The 16497-nt window shown below is 42.9% G+C and overlaps 1 protein-coding gene across 1 annotated transcript in view; it reads right to left on the reverse strand.

Moving 5' to 3' along the window:
- Positions 1-2201: 2201 nt before the first annotated feature.
- Positions 2202-16497, reverse strand: part of SYT2 (synaptotagmin 2) — a 155469-nt gene continuing 141173 nt past the window's right edge. The window contains exons 6-9 of the mRNA XM_030221083.1: positions 9910-10077; positions 7764-7881; positions 5684-5817; positions 2202-2954 (exon numbers count right to left, since the gene is read on the reverse strand). Coding sequence (XP_030076943.1) covers positions 2748-2954; positions 5684-5817; positions 7764-7881; positions 9910-10077 — 627 coding nt within the window. The 3' untranslated portion in view covers positions 2202-2747. The remainder of the gene's footprint in view (positions 2955-5683; positions 5818-7763; positions 7882-9909; positions 10078-16497) is intronic.

Consider the following 16497-nt stretch of genomic DNA (forward strand, 5'->3'; position numbering starts at 1 on the left):
CATATAGCTGATGCTTTGGACACAACAAAGCAGCAGCCAACCAGAAGTCAAATTAGCATACAAACTGCACAAAGAAGGGTGTGTTGTCAAATAGCCAGTGAAATACAGCTTGGGTAGCACACAATGCTAGATTGGGCCAACACTTTAAAATTCAATGCTGAGAAAACACATTGCCTTATTCTCTCCTCTCCCTATAACAAGTTCACGACCTCCACATTAATCACACCTGAGCTTGTCTTACCGATCTTCCAGTCTCTAAAAATATTAGGTGTAATTGTTGATAGATGCTTAACTCTGGAGCAGCAAGCGAACTCTACCACCAGACAAATGTTCTTCTCTCTTTGGAAGCTAAAACGCATAAAAACCTTATTTCCCTAGGGAAGTATTTCGAAGTTTAACTCAGTCTTTAGTCCTTAGCCGCCTTGATTACTGTAATGGGATATATGCAGGGTGCAAACACATGCTTCTGAAAAAATTACAAACGGCCCAGAACACAGCTGCTAGGCTTATTTATGGTAAATCGAGGTTTGAAAGCTCAAGACCACTGCGTGAGAAACTGCATTGGCTCCCCTGTCGAGGACCGAATAACATTTAAAATTTGTGCACTGGTGCATAAAATTCTCTATGGTGAAGGTCCTGCGTATATGGACACCCGTGTCAGCTTACCACCTCGAAACTCTCACAGATCAGCTTGCTTGTACTTAAATCTGCATTACCCAATCTACAGAGGTCTCAAGTATAAAACCACCTACGCCTCCACCTTTTCCTATATTAGCGCACAACTGTGGAATGGTCTACCTAAATTTGTGAAAATTACCTCTGATCATCCGACCTTCAAAATATACCTTAAGACCTTCTGATTTGGAAAAGCTTATGCTCCTGACCCGCCCCGCACCGCTGTCTATTGAATTCAATTTCTCTTTCCACATTTCCCCACCTCTGCTATTACTCACTAGCCTCTTTCACTACAATGCCGTTGACCGTTTGTTGTAGAATTGATGTATGCTTTTTGTAAATTGGGCCTGCCCTTGGGTGGGAAAATGTGGGATATAAATGCTATAAATAAATAAACAAGCTTGTTATATACTTGGTTTTCCTATTGAAGGATCCTTTCCAGGGCAAGTAGTAAGGTTTATTATTAACAGGGCTTACATATGTATATTATATCACACACAGTGTGAGAAAGAGCTTCCATCACACACAAATGAGGTATATGCAGACTGCCTCATTGTTAAGAGGAGGGTACTGCAACTTTAAGGGTAGCCATTGCTTTGATGGCTGAATTTAGCCTCATTCTTTGCTTTCCGTACTTCTGACATTGAATTTCATATCTTTATCCAAGCACAGCCTTCAAGCTCTTACAGATTACCCTTCCTTATCAACTGCCCCCTTATTCCACCAACACATATTCTGTCTCTGAGGACCTTGTCTGAAACCTTCTCATTCTACCCACAAAATGGGGTGGGGGGGGGGAGGGGGGATGGCTCTTTTCTGACATTCAACAGCATCGCCCAGTTAAGTGTCGCTGAATATCGGAGGCCGGCCTGTTCAGCATGGTTCAAGCCCCTCTCCTGCCCATGTAAATTACACTGAATATCGACCCATTGTTTTTGTAATATTCAATCACATCTTACTTTATGGGCAGCTTGTCAGCTGTTGGTGCTGGGTACATGAGTGGAAGAATAATGGTGATGAAATAAGAATTGTTTTAGAAGTTGTCACACACCATCTTCATAGTGTAAGAAAGACTGCATTCCAAACTGCTGGTATAAACATGGAAATTTACTTAAGTGGCAGCAGGTCCGATCTGATAGCAGCAAAAGCTAAGTATCTATGGAGACAATTAAGTTCTAAATATAGTAAAGAAGTGTTTGAAGAAAAATACTAGGACCAATGATGAATGGGCATTGGCGGCATTAAAACATTGAAGATGCTTTCTAATTGTCATATTTTCTGATGGTCCAAAAAAACCCCAACTTTCTACTTTATATTAAGAAGCATTTTCAATAATATATGTAGCAATATTTTAAATGTTCTATTAAATATGTTTTCGCGTGGAGTATTGTGTGCTATTGTACAAACATATAGGCATAAATTAAGCTGTTCCTTGGTCCCAACATGAGCTTGAACTGTTTTCATACTAAGAAGCTGATGTAAGTAAATAAATTCCTTGGTCACCTTACTTTCGCTCTAGTGTTTTGTGTTGGTGGTTTATTGTATGGGTAATTCTCAGCGCATTGCATCAAACCCTGATGGAGGAAGAAGGAAATGCAAGGAACCTATTCGGCATGGAGAAGAGTTATAGATGATCACTGGACCTTCTGGCAGGTCCATGAATTTCAAAGCAAGAATGGGATATCTGGTCAACTCCCATGATCAAGCTTTCTCAAACTCTTCAGCAGCGATATGAACAGTGCACTCAAGAGGATGTACTGCCAATTAATTTTGGGAAATGACTTTAGAAGCTCAATAATCCAAGGAAGAAATTTAGAGGGGAAACCACTGCATATAAAGCTCTAGATCATGCAGAGAAGCCAACTCCACTTCGGAAGGATGAGGTGGGTAATGATAGTCATACCTTACTTCATCAGCTTTGCCTGTAGTGCTTTTACAACTGTCCCCCAACTCTCTCCACAGCCATCAAAGGACATCTCAATCAACAGAAAAAAAATGTGTATAACTGGAGGTATTGATAGCTCTGAATCACTTAAATGTTTTTTCAGGTTATGCTGGGTTATGGTTTGGCTCTATTTTTTACTTCCTAATGCTAGATCCACCTCTTCTTCTGGCTTCAGAGGGTGCCATTGAGCAATGGGCCGCCTGGGATTTGCCAGCATGTCTGACCAGTGTCGGAGCTCTGTTCCTGTGGCATTGCAGCCCACGAAGATCTTCCCGATGGCCTCGTTCTTGCCCAGCTTGTCGTAATCCAAGACGGTGATAACCACTTGCACTTTCTGTGGACAGAAACAGATATAGGAAAATGTTTTCACTAGTGATGGATTACTCATATGTTGTGTACATTGGCTTTACACTCTTCTCTTTATTATCCAACTCTATAGTACAATCTATCTTTCTCATGCCTCGGTTTGGAGCTCCCTGCTAATGTAAGCTGATAAGTTGAGTTGCAGGATGCATTAGGATGGGAAATTAAAGTAAAAAGTGGCCCATTATCTCATGGTAACTTAAATTCAGGGGGAAACTATGATCTCTTGGGTTTCTCCCCTCCTTTCCTCTGCCTGAGTGTCATATGTTTTCTTTTATGGATCCAGGTTTCCCATTTCTGGTTACCTGTCCTTTTCATAAACTTTACTGATTTAAATGTTTCCTCTTTCTCCACTTAAGCTTCTTCCCTTCTCTTATATTGCTGTGTGTTTCTTACTTTTCTTGCCACCCAGTTAGGACAAATATTGGCATTAATTCCTCCATGTTCCACTGATGGTATACCAGTTTTGCACTAAAAGCAGTTAAGTGATGTAAATAAAATAATGACCCAGAGGTGGAAGGCTCTATTTCCTTCCTAATGTCTCCCATGAAGAGTTCAACTGTTTTGGGTAATAATGATTATTAGTTTATGCCATCCTAAGGATAAAGGTCCTAATGCTCTTGTGTAATAAACATCCTTGCACTGATCCCTGCAACCTCCTACCAAGTCCAGTAGAAAGGGCTTTTAGCTCTCTAGGTCAATGGGATCCAACTGTCCAACTCCTCTTAATTTGACCAGGTGCCAGTGTTCCTGCTAGTGCTTTGAGAAAGATGGCACAGACTCAAATATGGTCCTTCTGCTGGCCCCAGTGAATGCTCACTGAATATTTTATCCCATGAGTCAGTTTTTGGGCAATAAGTGTGAAGCTCAATTTTGCATAGAACATTGAGATGGGAATTCAGACATCCAAGGTGGGGTGACACAATTCCCCTGATATTTTACACATGTATCTGCCAGCAAGTCTTGAGAGAGCAGCAATTTTAAAAAGCTGCTTGTGGAGAACAAGTATTCTGCTTGTCCCAGGTTTCCATGTCTGTAGCTTCTTAAAACAGATGATGCCTAGAGCAACAATCCTCCCCTACATCCCTGAATTGCCACCTGACATTCACATAAGCATTCTCCCCATCCCTGAACCCTCTTTCCCTCAACATTCACAAAAGCATCGTCAAACAGTTTCCCATCCCCTGTTTGGGGATGCTTTTGTGAATCCCTGACAACAACATGAATCCCTCAACCCTCACTCATGTTCTACAAGGAATTTCCTGGGTCTAGTAGAAGTCAAGAGTAATTACCAGTTGCTGCTGCCCCCTCTGTTACTACCAATAGATGTAAAGTTGCCAAATAAGAGTGATCATTCTTATCTCTTACTAGACAACAAGGTGACCTCCAGTAGTACCCAGGGGAGGGTCAGGCAGTGGGAGTTTTCATTGAGAGAGGGACCTCCTGTGTCAAGGGGAAAGTGTGGGGACTGGTGGACTCATGTCTTTGTTGGGGGTGGGGTGTTCATGGATGCTCATATGAACATTGGGAGACTTGGGGATGCTTATGTGAATGACTAGGGGGTTGGTGGTGTTGGGGGTTGATATGTGAATGTCAGGGAGCAGAGGGGACTGATTTTTGTTGGGAAAGGGTTGCTGTCAATTGTGCACCTGTCTGTTCAAGATGACACACTTGCTTTGGGGTGGGTGTGAAGACTGATGTATAAACGTTAAAGTCTCCATGTGTATTCTGCTTCTAAAATGGGAAAAACACATGTAGGTGTTCAGCTCACCTAAACCACACTGACACCATGTCCTCTTAAAATCTACATGGTGTGGGTCTCCACCTGTAAATAGTTGCTTTCTAAAATTTCCATGTGCATAAGTAGCCAATCTTCACATGTAAAAGCTGCTATTTCCATGTAAAGGTGCTTCTAAATTAAGAGCCTTAGTGTTGGTGTCTCTACCAAAACCCTCATCCACACCCTTGTCACCTCTCGTTTAGACTACTGCAATCTGCTTCTTGCTGGCCTCCCACTTAGTCACCTCTCCCCTCTCCAATCGGTTCAAAACTCTGCTGCCCATCTCGTCTTCTGCCAGGGTCGCTTTACTCATACTACCCCTCTCCTCAAGTCGCTTCACTGGCTCCCTATCCGTTTTCGCATCCTGTTCAAACTTCTTCTACTAACCTATAAATGTACTCACTCTGCTGCTCCCCAGTATCTCTCCACACTCGTCCTTCCCTACACCCCTTCCCGTACACTCCGCTCATGGATAAATCCTTCTTATCTGTTCCCTTCTCCACTACTGCCAACTCCAGACTTCGCGCCTTCTGTCTCGCTGCACCCTACGCCTGGAATAAACTTCCTGAGCCCCTACGTCTTGCCCCATCTTTGGCCACCTTTAAATCTAGACTGAAAGCCCACCTCTTTAACATTGCTTTTGACTCGTAACCACTCGCCTCCACCTACCCTCCTCTCCTCCTTCCTGTACACATTAATTGATTTGCTTACTTTATTTTTTGTCTATTAGATTGTAAGCTCTTTGAGCAGGGACTGTCTTTCTTCTATGTTTGTGCAGTGCTGCGTACGCCTTGTAGCGCTATAAAAATGCTAAATAGTAGTAGTAGTAGTGTTGCCGAATTCTGCAAGATTATGCTTTTGTGTGTGGGTGCTTCAAGAACTCATGTTAGATTCAAAATACAGAATAGCAGCAAGTGAACCTGGATCTGCTCGAAAGGAATCTCAAAGCTAAATGACTCGTTGAAATAAGGGTTCAGCGTCTTCTTCTTCACCGTGGTCTTCTTTTTCTTGAGCCTCTTCCCGTTTTGCATTAGATGGATCTTCACATAAGGATCTGCAGGGGTAGTCAAACAGCAAACAGAGATTATTCTTGGTAAAGTAATACAAACTATTAATTCTACTGTGAACTGTAATGCAGATATGGCTTGGCGACTTCAACAACATCCCACTCTTGCAGCAACCTGTATAGCTGATTATGTAGGAAGGTAATAAAAGAGAATGACACAGGGGCAAAGTTTCTCCTCATCCTCGCAGGATGTATCTCCGTCCCCACCCCAAGCCCGCAGGATCTGTCTCCATCCCCACCAAGTCCCCCTCTTTGCAGCGGGCTCTGTCTCCGTCCTTGTTTTGTCCCCGCGGGCTCTGTGCCCATCCCTGCGGACTCTGTCCTCATCTGCAGAAGCCTCAAACACTTATGGTTTTATATTTAAATCTTTTTATTAAAGTAAAAAAGGAACAATATTCTGTGCAATTGTTTATAAATCACAAATAGAAAACAATAATAATGAGCAACTATAACAACCCGCATCCCAACCCTCTACCCTTCCAACCCCAACAATAGATGACTTCTACTACCCCAAGGAACCCTAATCCACTCTGTTAAAATGTCCAGGGGTACCAAATGCAACCTGCTTTTTATGCCCTAGAGGGGGAGAAATATGCCCTATGAAGCACTATTATGATTTTTAAATCTATGGATGAATAGTAAGTCATCAGGCAATCTCAGGATTCAGTCTAGCTCTTCTGTCTTCCACAGTCCTTCCTGCAATAGAAATTATCCTCTCAGTAGAAGTGCTGGTAACAGGATTGCACAGGATCCCTTGCGCAAGTTTTGCCAGTTGTGGCCAGCACCTTTGCTTGTTTATCCAAAAAATGAAAACATTGTCGCCTGCATCACTCGAACATAAATAACTGTCCAGTTCATTAACAGCCTTTAAAGTAGAGAATGACACAGGGACAAAGTTTGTCCCCGTTCCCGTGGGCTCTGTCCCCATCCCTGTATCATTCTCTGGATGAAAGGTCCACTTTTTTCTAATTTCTGATATTGAACAAGTAGTTTCTCTTAACATAACCTATAGTAAAATGTCAATTCTTAACATGGCCAAACGATTCAGGTCAGCTGCTTTTAAATGTTGCCCAGAGACAGAAGGTGTCATGACTTTACAAGTGGGTGTATTGTTTTCTTTTAGATAAGACTTCACTGGTTGATATTCAAAATGATTTAACCAGCCAGAAACAGCTACTGACTAATTGCATTGCTTGTTTGGGTCTATCTGCTAATTTTCAGTGGCAATTTACTGGGTATGGTCGCTGAAAATTAATGGTTAGTGCCTAAGTGAAAACTGACTATTCTGACGATGTTCTGAGGGTGGAGTCAACACTTGGCCAATTAAGTGCTGATATTTAGCCAGAGTACCTGCATAAAACACAGCCCTATCTTCATGCGGCAACCCTTGGCTGGTTAAGTTCTAAATATCGACTTAACCAGTTATGTGTTAGCCGGTGCAGCATAGACCAGATATTCAGTGCTGAAACCTGGACATGGCATGGCATTGAGTATCCAAGAATCATGCCAGCGGCAGAAAGCAAAACGCTCACCGCCACGGCTGAATATTTACCCCCCAGTCTATAATATCATATGTGGGACGGATGCTCTCTATACTCTTGATATTTTTCCTTTTGTTTAGGTCATGTTAAAAATCGACAAAACAGCAAAACTAAATAATCCTTGGCTGTTGATAGTTATGTCAGTGAAAAAAAAAACACTCACAAACATGCCAAATGTGCATTAAATTACTGAACTGAAGGCAGGGCTGCTGTGCCTTTGCTTGATGAAATGCACTCAGCAGTGAAATGATCATCCAACAAAATAGCAAAATCAAATCAATACTTTGAAGCTAGCTCGCTGGGGTTTTTTGCTTTTTTTTTTTCTGAAGACTCCTGTGTAGTTTCTCCAGCTCAGCTGCACCACCAGGTGGTGGTAGACTGTAGTGCTCCTACCTGACAGGCCTCCAACATCCATTTTTTTCAAGTTTTTCGCCTCCAGGATGCATACAGTAAGCTTTCCTGCTGTAGGAACATAGCGTAGGGAAATGCATATGTCGCCCAGCTTCTCTGGCTGTAGCAAAGATAAAAGGGGAGGACGGTAAAGAGAAATTTGGTAATATTCTGGGCATACAGGTAGTTGACCTCCTGAAGGAATAAAAGATGGCAGGTGAGTCTTTATTGGGCTACTGTAACATGTTTGTGATGATCTTTCAAGAGCTACTCTCCTTCCTCAAGTGCTACTACTAATCATTTCTATAGTGCTACTAGACATATGCAGTGCTGTACACATTATATGCAGGTACTTTCTCTGTCCCTAGACGGCTTACAATCTAGTTTTTGTAACTGGGGCAATGGAGGGTTAAGTAATTTGCCCCAGGGCCGCCGAGAGGGGGGGGGGCAGAGGGGGCAAAATTCCCTGGGCCCGGGCCTCCAAGGGGGGCGCCGGGGTCAGGCTGCCAGCGCTGCAGTTCCCGGTCTCACCTGCCTGCCTCCTCGGCTCCGGGCCCCCTGCATTCAAAGCGGCAGTCGCAGATCGCCTCTCTCCTGTGTCCTGCCCTCGCAGAAACTGGAAGTTACGAGGGCGGGACACGGGGAGGGAAGGCCAGAAGAGACGCGATCTGCGACTGCCGCTTTGAATGAAGGGGGCCCGGAGCCGTGGAGGCAGGCAGGTGAGACCACGGACTGCAGCGGCGAGGGGAGCAACTGGGGGCGGCAGTGACGGGGGGGGGGGGGGGGGGGCGGCCTTGCCCCGGGCCCAGCCTAGTTTCTCAGCGGCCCTGATTTGCCCAGTGCCACAAGGAACTGCATTGGGAATCCCAGGTTGCCAGGATCAAAATCCGCTGCACTAACCATTAGACTCCTCCACTCAAGTCTGTGTAGAATGCACAGAGGACAATATACAAGTAATATATAGACTGGATTTATAGCATCATGCAAGTTGTAACAAGTTCTTAACAGAATGATGAAGTAAGATATGCCATTAAAAATATTTAAGTCTATAGATTAAAACATGAATTTAGGAAGGTGTAAGAAAACTAAGGGAGACAGCAGAGTTTACAGCTATAACATCCAGTGTTGAGCAAAGAACCAGTGTCTCAAGTCACTTTGGGGAAAATTCAAGAAAAGGCACCACAACTTTGGTGTGGGATGATGTGTGCTGAGCATGAATTCTATAATGGCAGTTCCATTTAAAGTTAAGTGCCAACTCAAAGGCTGGTGTAAATGCTCATGTCCAACTGTAGACAGGCGTGTAAACAATAGTATTCTATAACATGTGTGCCTAACTTCCTGACTTGCCCCCTGAGCCACCCATGGCCCTCCCATGTCCATGTCCATGTCCCCTTGAAGTTGTGCCCTCTGGGATTTGGTCACACCACTGATAGAATAGAGATGAAGGGATGTTGGGCAAGTAACAACTAATTGTTGCCAATTAGCACCAATTATACCTGGTAATTGACTGTTAATGCCAATTAACAGCCAATTATTAAACTGCAGGCAAAACTGTGCGCTGACGGTAAATCTGAATGCCCAGTTTTATAGAGTTTGAGGATTTGTGTTTGTTACAAAGGGTTTGATCGCTTTAAATTTCAGGTTTGGAGAATAGTTCCTGAGATTTTTGGTTGACCAGAGGGCTGAAGTGAGAGAAAAAGGTCAATTCTATAAAGCGGTGTCTACTTTGAGCCTATTTTAAAGGAATGTAGGTGCCTCCTTCATGGAACACTAGTGTAACAAGTCAAATATTTGCATATATTTTAGGTGTGACCACTTACACCAGCCATAGAGTTGGTGTAAAAGCTCACTCTTAAATATGCTCAAAAATTCATGTAAATCATAGTATTCTATCATGCATCCCACCCACACCCAACCTCGACTTTGCCCAATGTCAGACTATGCACCATTGCATTTAGGCGCCATGTTTGAACCATAGCCAGAATATTGGCATTTACACACATAAGTATACACGTACCCACATATATGCCTGTATTCTGATCATTCACGTGTGTTCTTTATGCCTAAGTGTTGGTACCTTCCCTAAAGTGTCTGCTACCCCTTCACAGTTTCCAAGTTCAAACAGAGATCTTCCTTTTGTTCCTCTTACCTCCTCCTTCTCAGCACTCTGAAGGTCCCGCCACTCTTCAATTGGCTGTCCCAGGTCCACTGTGTTCATGGGCACCTTGATCTCTCCAATGATATCATGCTTGGAAAAGCGGTCAAAATCATAAATGGACATGCACAAGGTTTTTCCTCCCAGCTCCTGGTAGGGTATCTGTCAACAAACAAAAGGGTCATCATTAATCTCTATGCCTCAATGGAGAATCTGAAGACTTAGGACAAAGGCAACAAGAACAAAGGAAATCACAGCTCCCGAGTGAAATGAAGGTGGGTTTTGTCTGGTTATTACAGAGCTGTGCATATGTCAAAACACAAGGCATGGATTCTCTAGTAACAGGGCCTTCCCATAGGCTGTTTCCATCCATTGTCTCCCCTGCAGTGGTTGTGGTGTAGGGGGCGGGAAGGCGTACTAGGGATCATGTTGCATAAAGCATGATTCTGGCTCAGGATGCTCCTACCTAGAAACAAATTGTTTCTTAAATTTGACACTTTCAAATGTAATTTAATTTAAAAATTTATTTTCCTGTTATTATTTACCATCTAAGAAAAACATCCAAGTTAACCAGCAGGCAGTGGATCAATCAGTAAGTTCTGAAGTGGAATTAACAGCTTTTTTGAAGGATACACAAGATGTTATTACTTCTAGATCTACTTTTTTGGTTACATTTGCTAATGAAAGTGATAAAGCACTAGCTTTGAAAAATAACTTTTTGAAGAAAGATATGAGCTATGGTGGTACAAAAATGAATGTTTTCCTGATGTTGTCAGGGCTCCTAACTCAAGTGCAAGACTTTTTTTGACCTTGAAATCTCGAGAGAGAACACTGGGAGCAACTTTTTTCTCAAGTACCTACGTAAGGGGTCATTTTATCAAGCTGCGCTAAAAAGTGGCTGGCACTGGTTTTCTGCATGCTGTGGCCACTTTTAGCATGGTGATAAATTGGCCGCTGTGCCATAAGTTTTTGCAATGGCCATGCGCTAATTTCCTCATTAGCAAATGGCTATTTCCACAAGAGCCCTTATCACCACCTATTTAGGAGGCAGTAAGGTCTCCCATGCTCATCTGGTAGCATGCGGTAATGTGCCCGTGGTAATGTGACCTCGCTATCTGATTAGAGCAAGCATGCCTACTCTCCACCCATGGCCACGCCTACCACTCTGGAAAATTAAAAAATATTTTCCAGCATGGGATTAGCACACGCTGAGTGGGAAACTACCACGGGATGCCTCAGCGTATCCCACTGCAGTGCCCTTTTAGCGTGCATTAGGCCTACTGCGCCTTAGTAAAAGGGCCCCTAAATGTCTTATCACTCTTCAGGTAAAGGAATTTATATTTTGGGAATCTTTGCAGTTGGAAAATTTCATTAAAAGTAATGAGAAATGATTGTTTTAGACATAGGAGTTAGAGTGGATACTTCATCATTAGTATGGGTTGAGTACCTTGTTTTCTTTCAAAGATGTGATATTATGAATGCTCATATTAGCCCTCTCCTCAAGTCACTTCACTGGCTCCCTATCCGTTTCCGCATACAGTTCAAACTCCTCTTATTGACCTATAAGTGCATTCACTCTGCAGCTCCTCAGTACCTCTCCGCTCTCATCTCTCCCTACATTCCTCCCTGGGAACTCCGTTCACTGGGTAAATCTCTCTTGTCTGCACCCTTCTCCTCCACCGCTAACTCCAGACTCTGTTCCTTTTATCTTGCTGCACCATATGCCTGGAATAGACTTCCTGAGCTGGTAGGTCAAGCTCCATCTCTGGCCGTCTTCCAATCTAAGCTAAAAGCCCACCTTTTTGATGCTGCTTTTAACTCCTAACCCTTATTCACTTGTTCAGAACCCTTATTTTATCATCCTCACTTTTTATTTATTTTTTTTTATTTATAAATTTCACATTTACATAAATTATAGAATATAGAAAATATATCATTAACTAGCTAAATCATAATATAAGGAAATAATCAAATATACTTAGTCCACAATTATGTGATCCAAGAACGAGGAAATATTTTAAAACTCAAATGAGTCAATGAAAAAAATCTATAGAGTAGAAGAAACAAGTGTTAGCGCAGCCAATTAATAGCGTTAGTGATCAAGGATAACTACAACAATTATTCTTTACTGGAAATAAATTCTAACAGCTTCCCTGGATCAAAGAAAATATAATTTCAGGAATTCAAAGAGACATTACGTCTGCATGGAAATTTACGCAGAAAAGTCTCCCCTAAATTAAGGACTTTTGCTTTTAACATCATAAATTCTTTTCTTCTTTTTTGAGTGTCTCTTGAAAAATCGGGAAAAATTTGTATCTTAAATCCTAGGAAAAGAGTACTAATGTGGCGGAAATAAAGTCTAAATATATTATTTCGATCTGATTTCAGAGCAAATGAAACCAACAATGTTGTTCTTTCTGTTGTAACTTCCATAGAGCTTTCAAGAAATGCTGTTAAATTTAGATCAGATTGAGGGGGTTTATTTTTATTACATTTGTACCCCGCGCTTTCCCACTCATGGCAGGCTCTATGCGGCAGGCAATGGAGGGTTAAGTGACTTGCCCAGAGTTCACAAGGAGCTGCCTGTGTTGGGAATCCAACTCAGTTCCTCAGGACCAAAGTCCACCACCCTAACCACTAGGCCACTCCTCCACTGTTGCTACTATTTGAGATTCTACATGGAATGTTGCTATTCCACTAGCAACATTCCATGTAGAAGTCGGCCCTTGCAGATCACCAATGTGGCCGTGCAGGCTTCTGCGTCTGTGAGTCTGACATTCTGCACGTACGTGCAGGACGTCAGACTCACAGAAACAGAAGCCTGCGCAGCCTTGTACATGGAATGTTGCTAGTGGAATAGCAACATTCCATGTAGAATCTCCAATAGTAGCAACATTCCATGTAGAATCTCCAATAGTATCTATTTTATTTTTTACATTTGTACCCTGCGCTTTCCCACTCATGGCAGGCTCAATGCGGCTTACATGGGGCAATGGAGGGTTAAGTGACTTTCCCAGAGTCACAAGGAGCTGCCTGTGCCGGGAATCGAACTCAGTTCCTCAGTTCCCCAGGACCAAAGTCCACCACCCTAACCACTAGGTATCTTCTTATTCCAATACCAGTAATATATTGAGTTTTTGTTACTGGCGTAAAACCTTCAGGGGGAACACCCAGCACTTCCACAAAATACTTTTTTAACATTTCTAATGCAGGTATAAAAGGAGATTTAGGAAATTTAAAAAAAAACGTAAATTATTCCTCCTTATCTGATTTTCCAAATATTCAATTTTTCGTTTTTGAAAGTTATTATCTTTTATTATTGCTACTGTAGAAGGTTTCACAGATTTTACCTCATTATCTAAAGCCTCCATCTTGGTAGTTTGCTCTTCAACCTTACCAGATAAAAGATTTTGAGCTTGTTTCAATTTCGCCACTTCACCTCTCAAAGAGCCTGATAATTGTTGTAGAGTTGTATTTAATCCTTGAATCGCTTCCCATAATATTTCCATTGTAACAACAGCAGGTCTCACAATATCTCCAATTCTCATGGAGGGTTCGCTTTGGTTTCCCGCAGGCAAGGGAGTCTGTACCGCCAGACCTGTCTGGGATGTTGTTTCAACTGGCGATGACGTGGCAACGGAGTCTCCACTTACAGCCGCTGGGGTTCCACATCCTGGTATTCCAGCTTGCTGTTGCACCGCTGTCTCTGTTACTCCTCCGGGTCTTGGAGGCGCTGTTATCGGGGGAGGGCTTAATGTCACTCCCTCAATGCTATGGTCCGATACTTCCTCCGGACCTCTCGAAGCGTCAACCCGAGTCCCCGGCGCTCACATACCCGATTCCTCCAGGGTCATCTGGCGTGTGGAAGGTGGATTCACCCGGCTCGTGGAGGTGAGCAAATTGGGCTTCTCTTTCCTCTTCCCCATTACAGGTCCGAGGTAACTCCCATTCACCTGGTCCCTATTATGAGTCAGGAGCTGCTACTCTAGGCGCCATCTTGGATCAGCTCGCATCATCCTCACTTTAATATTCCCTTATCTCTTGTTTGTCCTGTTTGTCTGTCCTAATTAGATTGTAAGCTCTGTTGAGCAGGGACTGTCTCTTCATGTTCAAATGTACAGCGCTGCGTACGTCCCTTGATGTGGGCTAGCAGGCAGGTAGATTTGTTATATATTCTCTTTGACTGATTGATTGTTAATGCCTATTCTTTTTCTTTGTGATGGAAATGTTGCAAAAACATTTATGAAATTAAAAACAACAACTTATATTCCGCCTGTTCACTTCGACCAAATGTACCAAGTGGATCACATCATCAGCATTAATACAGTTTCCATAAAACTCATAAAGCACACAATCAAGCAATAGAAGCTGACATAGACTCAAAGTCTCAAATGCAAATGTTAGCCCTCATGTTTTACTTCTAGCAGCCTTCACTTATTCCAAACAGCCAGATCTTCAATGCTTTTGAAACTGTAAATATCAATTTTAACTGTATTGTAATTTTATTTTAATCTAATGTTATTTTATTTGTAACCTGTAAACTGCCTAGATGCAACATATTTATGATTCACGGTATATCAAAAAATAAAATATACACTGTAATTCCCCATATTAGGTATCTCTCCTGAAAATGACCTATTTTTTTAGTTTTCACCATCTTACTATCCTTCCCCCCTGGAACCACAAAAATATTTTGACTTAGTAGATCTAAGCACCACAAAGGGCTATATCGCTGTAATTTCTGGGGTGCGGTTCCATGATAGACCCCCAATGCCATATATAGTAACGGCAGATAAAGACCTGAGCAGTCCATCCATTCTATCTAACAAGATAAACTCATTTTACACGGTATGTGCTACTTTATATGTATACCTGAGTTTGATTTGTCCTCAGGGCACAGACCGTAGAGGTCTGCCCAGCACTCTTCTTGTACTAAAAGTTCGGAAGCTAACGTCGCAGCCCCTTAAAATTTACACTCCAGCCCATCCATATCTATTCAGTCACGATCAGGGCACAGATCATAGAATCCGCCCTGCACCGCTTTTACTCTCCAAATACCGGCGTTGCCACCCAATCTCCACTAAGATTCCGTAGACCCATTCCTTCTAAACAGGATTCCTTTGTGTTTATCCCATGCATGTTTGAATTCCATTACTGTTTTCATCACCACCTGCAGCGGGAGGGCATTCCATGTATCCACCATCCTGTCTGTGAAAAAATACTTCCTGACATTACTCCTGAGTCTGCCCCCCCCTCTTCAACCTCAATTCATGTCGTCTAGTTCTACCGCCTTCCCATCTCCGGAAAAGGTTTGTTTGCGGATTAATACCTTTCAAATATTTGAACATCTGTATCACGTCACCCCTGTTTCTCCTTTCCAATGCCAGACCTAAAAGCTTAACATTTCCCCACAGCTCCACTGGGAGCCAGTGTAATACTGCTAAAAGTAGGGTAACACTCTCCTGTTATTCACTATGTGTTAGTTTCCACTGCCCCATTCTGAATCCTCTGTAGTTTACCTTGTTTTTTAGGGAGCCCAACACGGGTAGCATTACAGTGATCTATGTGGGTTAACAAAACCCTCTGTATCACAGTCTTAAAGTCTTGTAATCTAAGAAATGGCCATATCTGGCAGACTAATGGTAATTTACCTCAGGCCACCCAAATTCTTTACTGCTAGGTCTATGGCTGGCGGTAAGATCTGAGACCCTAAATGGACGCGTGGCAATTTTGATTTTGCCACATGTCCATTTTCAGGGGGGGGGGGGGGGGGGAGAAAAAAAGACCTTTTTTTTTTACAGGTGCACTGAAAAATTGTGTTTCTTTTTCTTACATTTGTACCCTGCGCTTTCCCACTCATAGCAGGTTCAATGCGGCTTACATATTATATACAGGTACTTATTTGTACCTGGGGCAATGGAGGGTTAAGTGACTTGCTCAGAGTCACAAGGAGCTGCCTGTGCCTGTAGTGGGACTCGAACCCAGTTCCTCAGGACCAAAGTCCACCACCCTAACCACTAGGTCACTCCTCCACTGTTGCTACTATTTGAGATTCTACATGGAATGTTGCTATTCCACTAGCAACATTCCATGTAGAAGTCAGCCCTTGCAGATCACCAATGTGGCCGCGCAGGTTTCTGCTTCTGTGAGTCTGACGTCCTGCACGTATGTGCAGGATGTCAGACTCACAGAAACAGAAGCCTGCGCAGCCTTCTACATTGAATGTTGCTAGTGGAATAGCAACATTCCATGTAGAATCTCCAATAGTAGCAACATTCCATGTAGAATCTCCAGTAGTATCTATTTTATTTTTGTTACATTTGTACCCTGCGCTTTCCCACTCATGGCAGGCTCAGTGCGGCTTACATGGGCCAATGGAGGGTTAAGTGACTTGCCCAGAGTCACAAGGAGCTGCCTGTGCCTGTAGTGGGACTCGAACCCAGTTCCCCAGGACCAAAGTCCACCACTCTAACCACTAGGCCACATGATTCTGCATGTGTCCAAAACCCGCGCCTTCACTACTGCAGGCCATTTTTCAGCGTGCCTTTGTAAAAGGACCCCTAATAGATCTGATAGCATAAT

Source organism: Microcaecilia unicolor, chromosome 12 (genome assembly GCF_901765095.1).
Source record: "Microcaecilia unicolor chromosome 12, aMicUni1.1, whole genome shotgun sequence".
Taxonomy (NCBI): domain Eukaryota; kingdom Metazoa; phylum Chordata; class Amphibia; order Gymnophiona; family Siphonopidae; genus Microcaecilia; species Microcaecilia unicolor.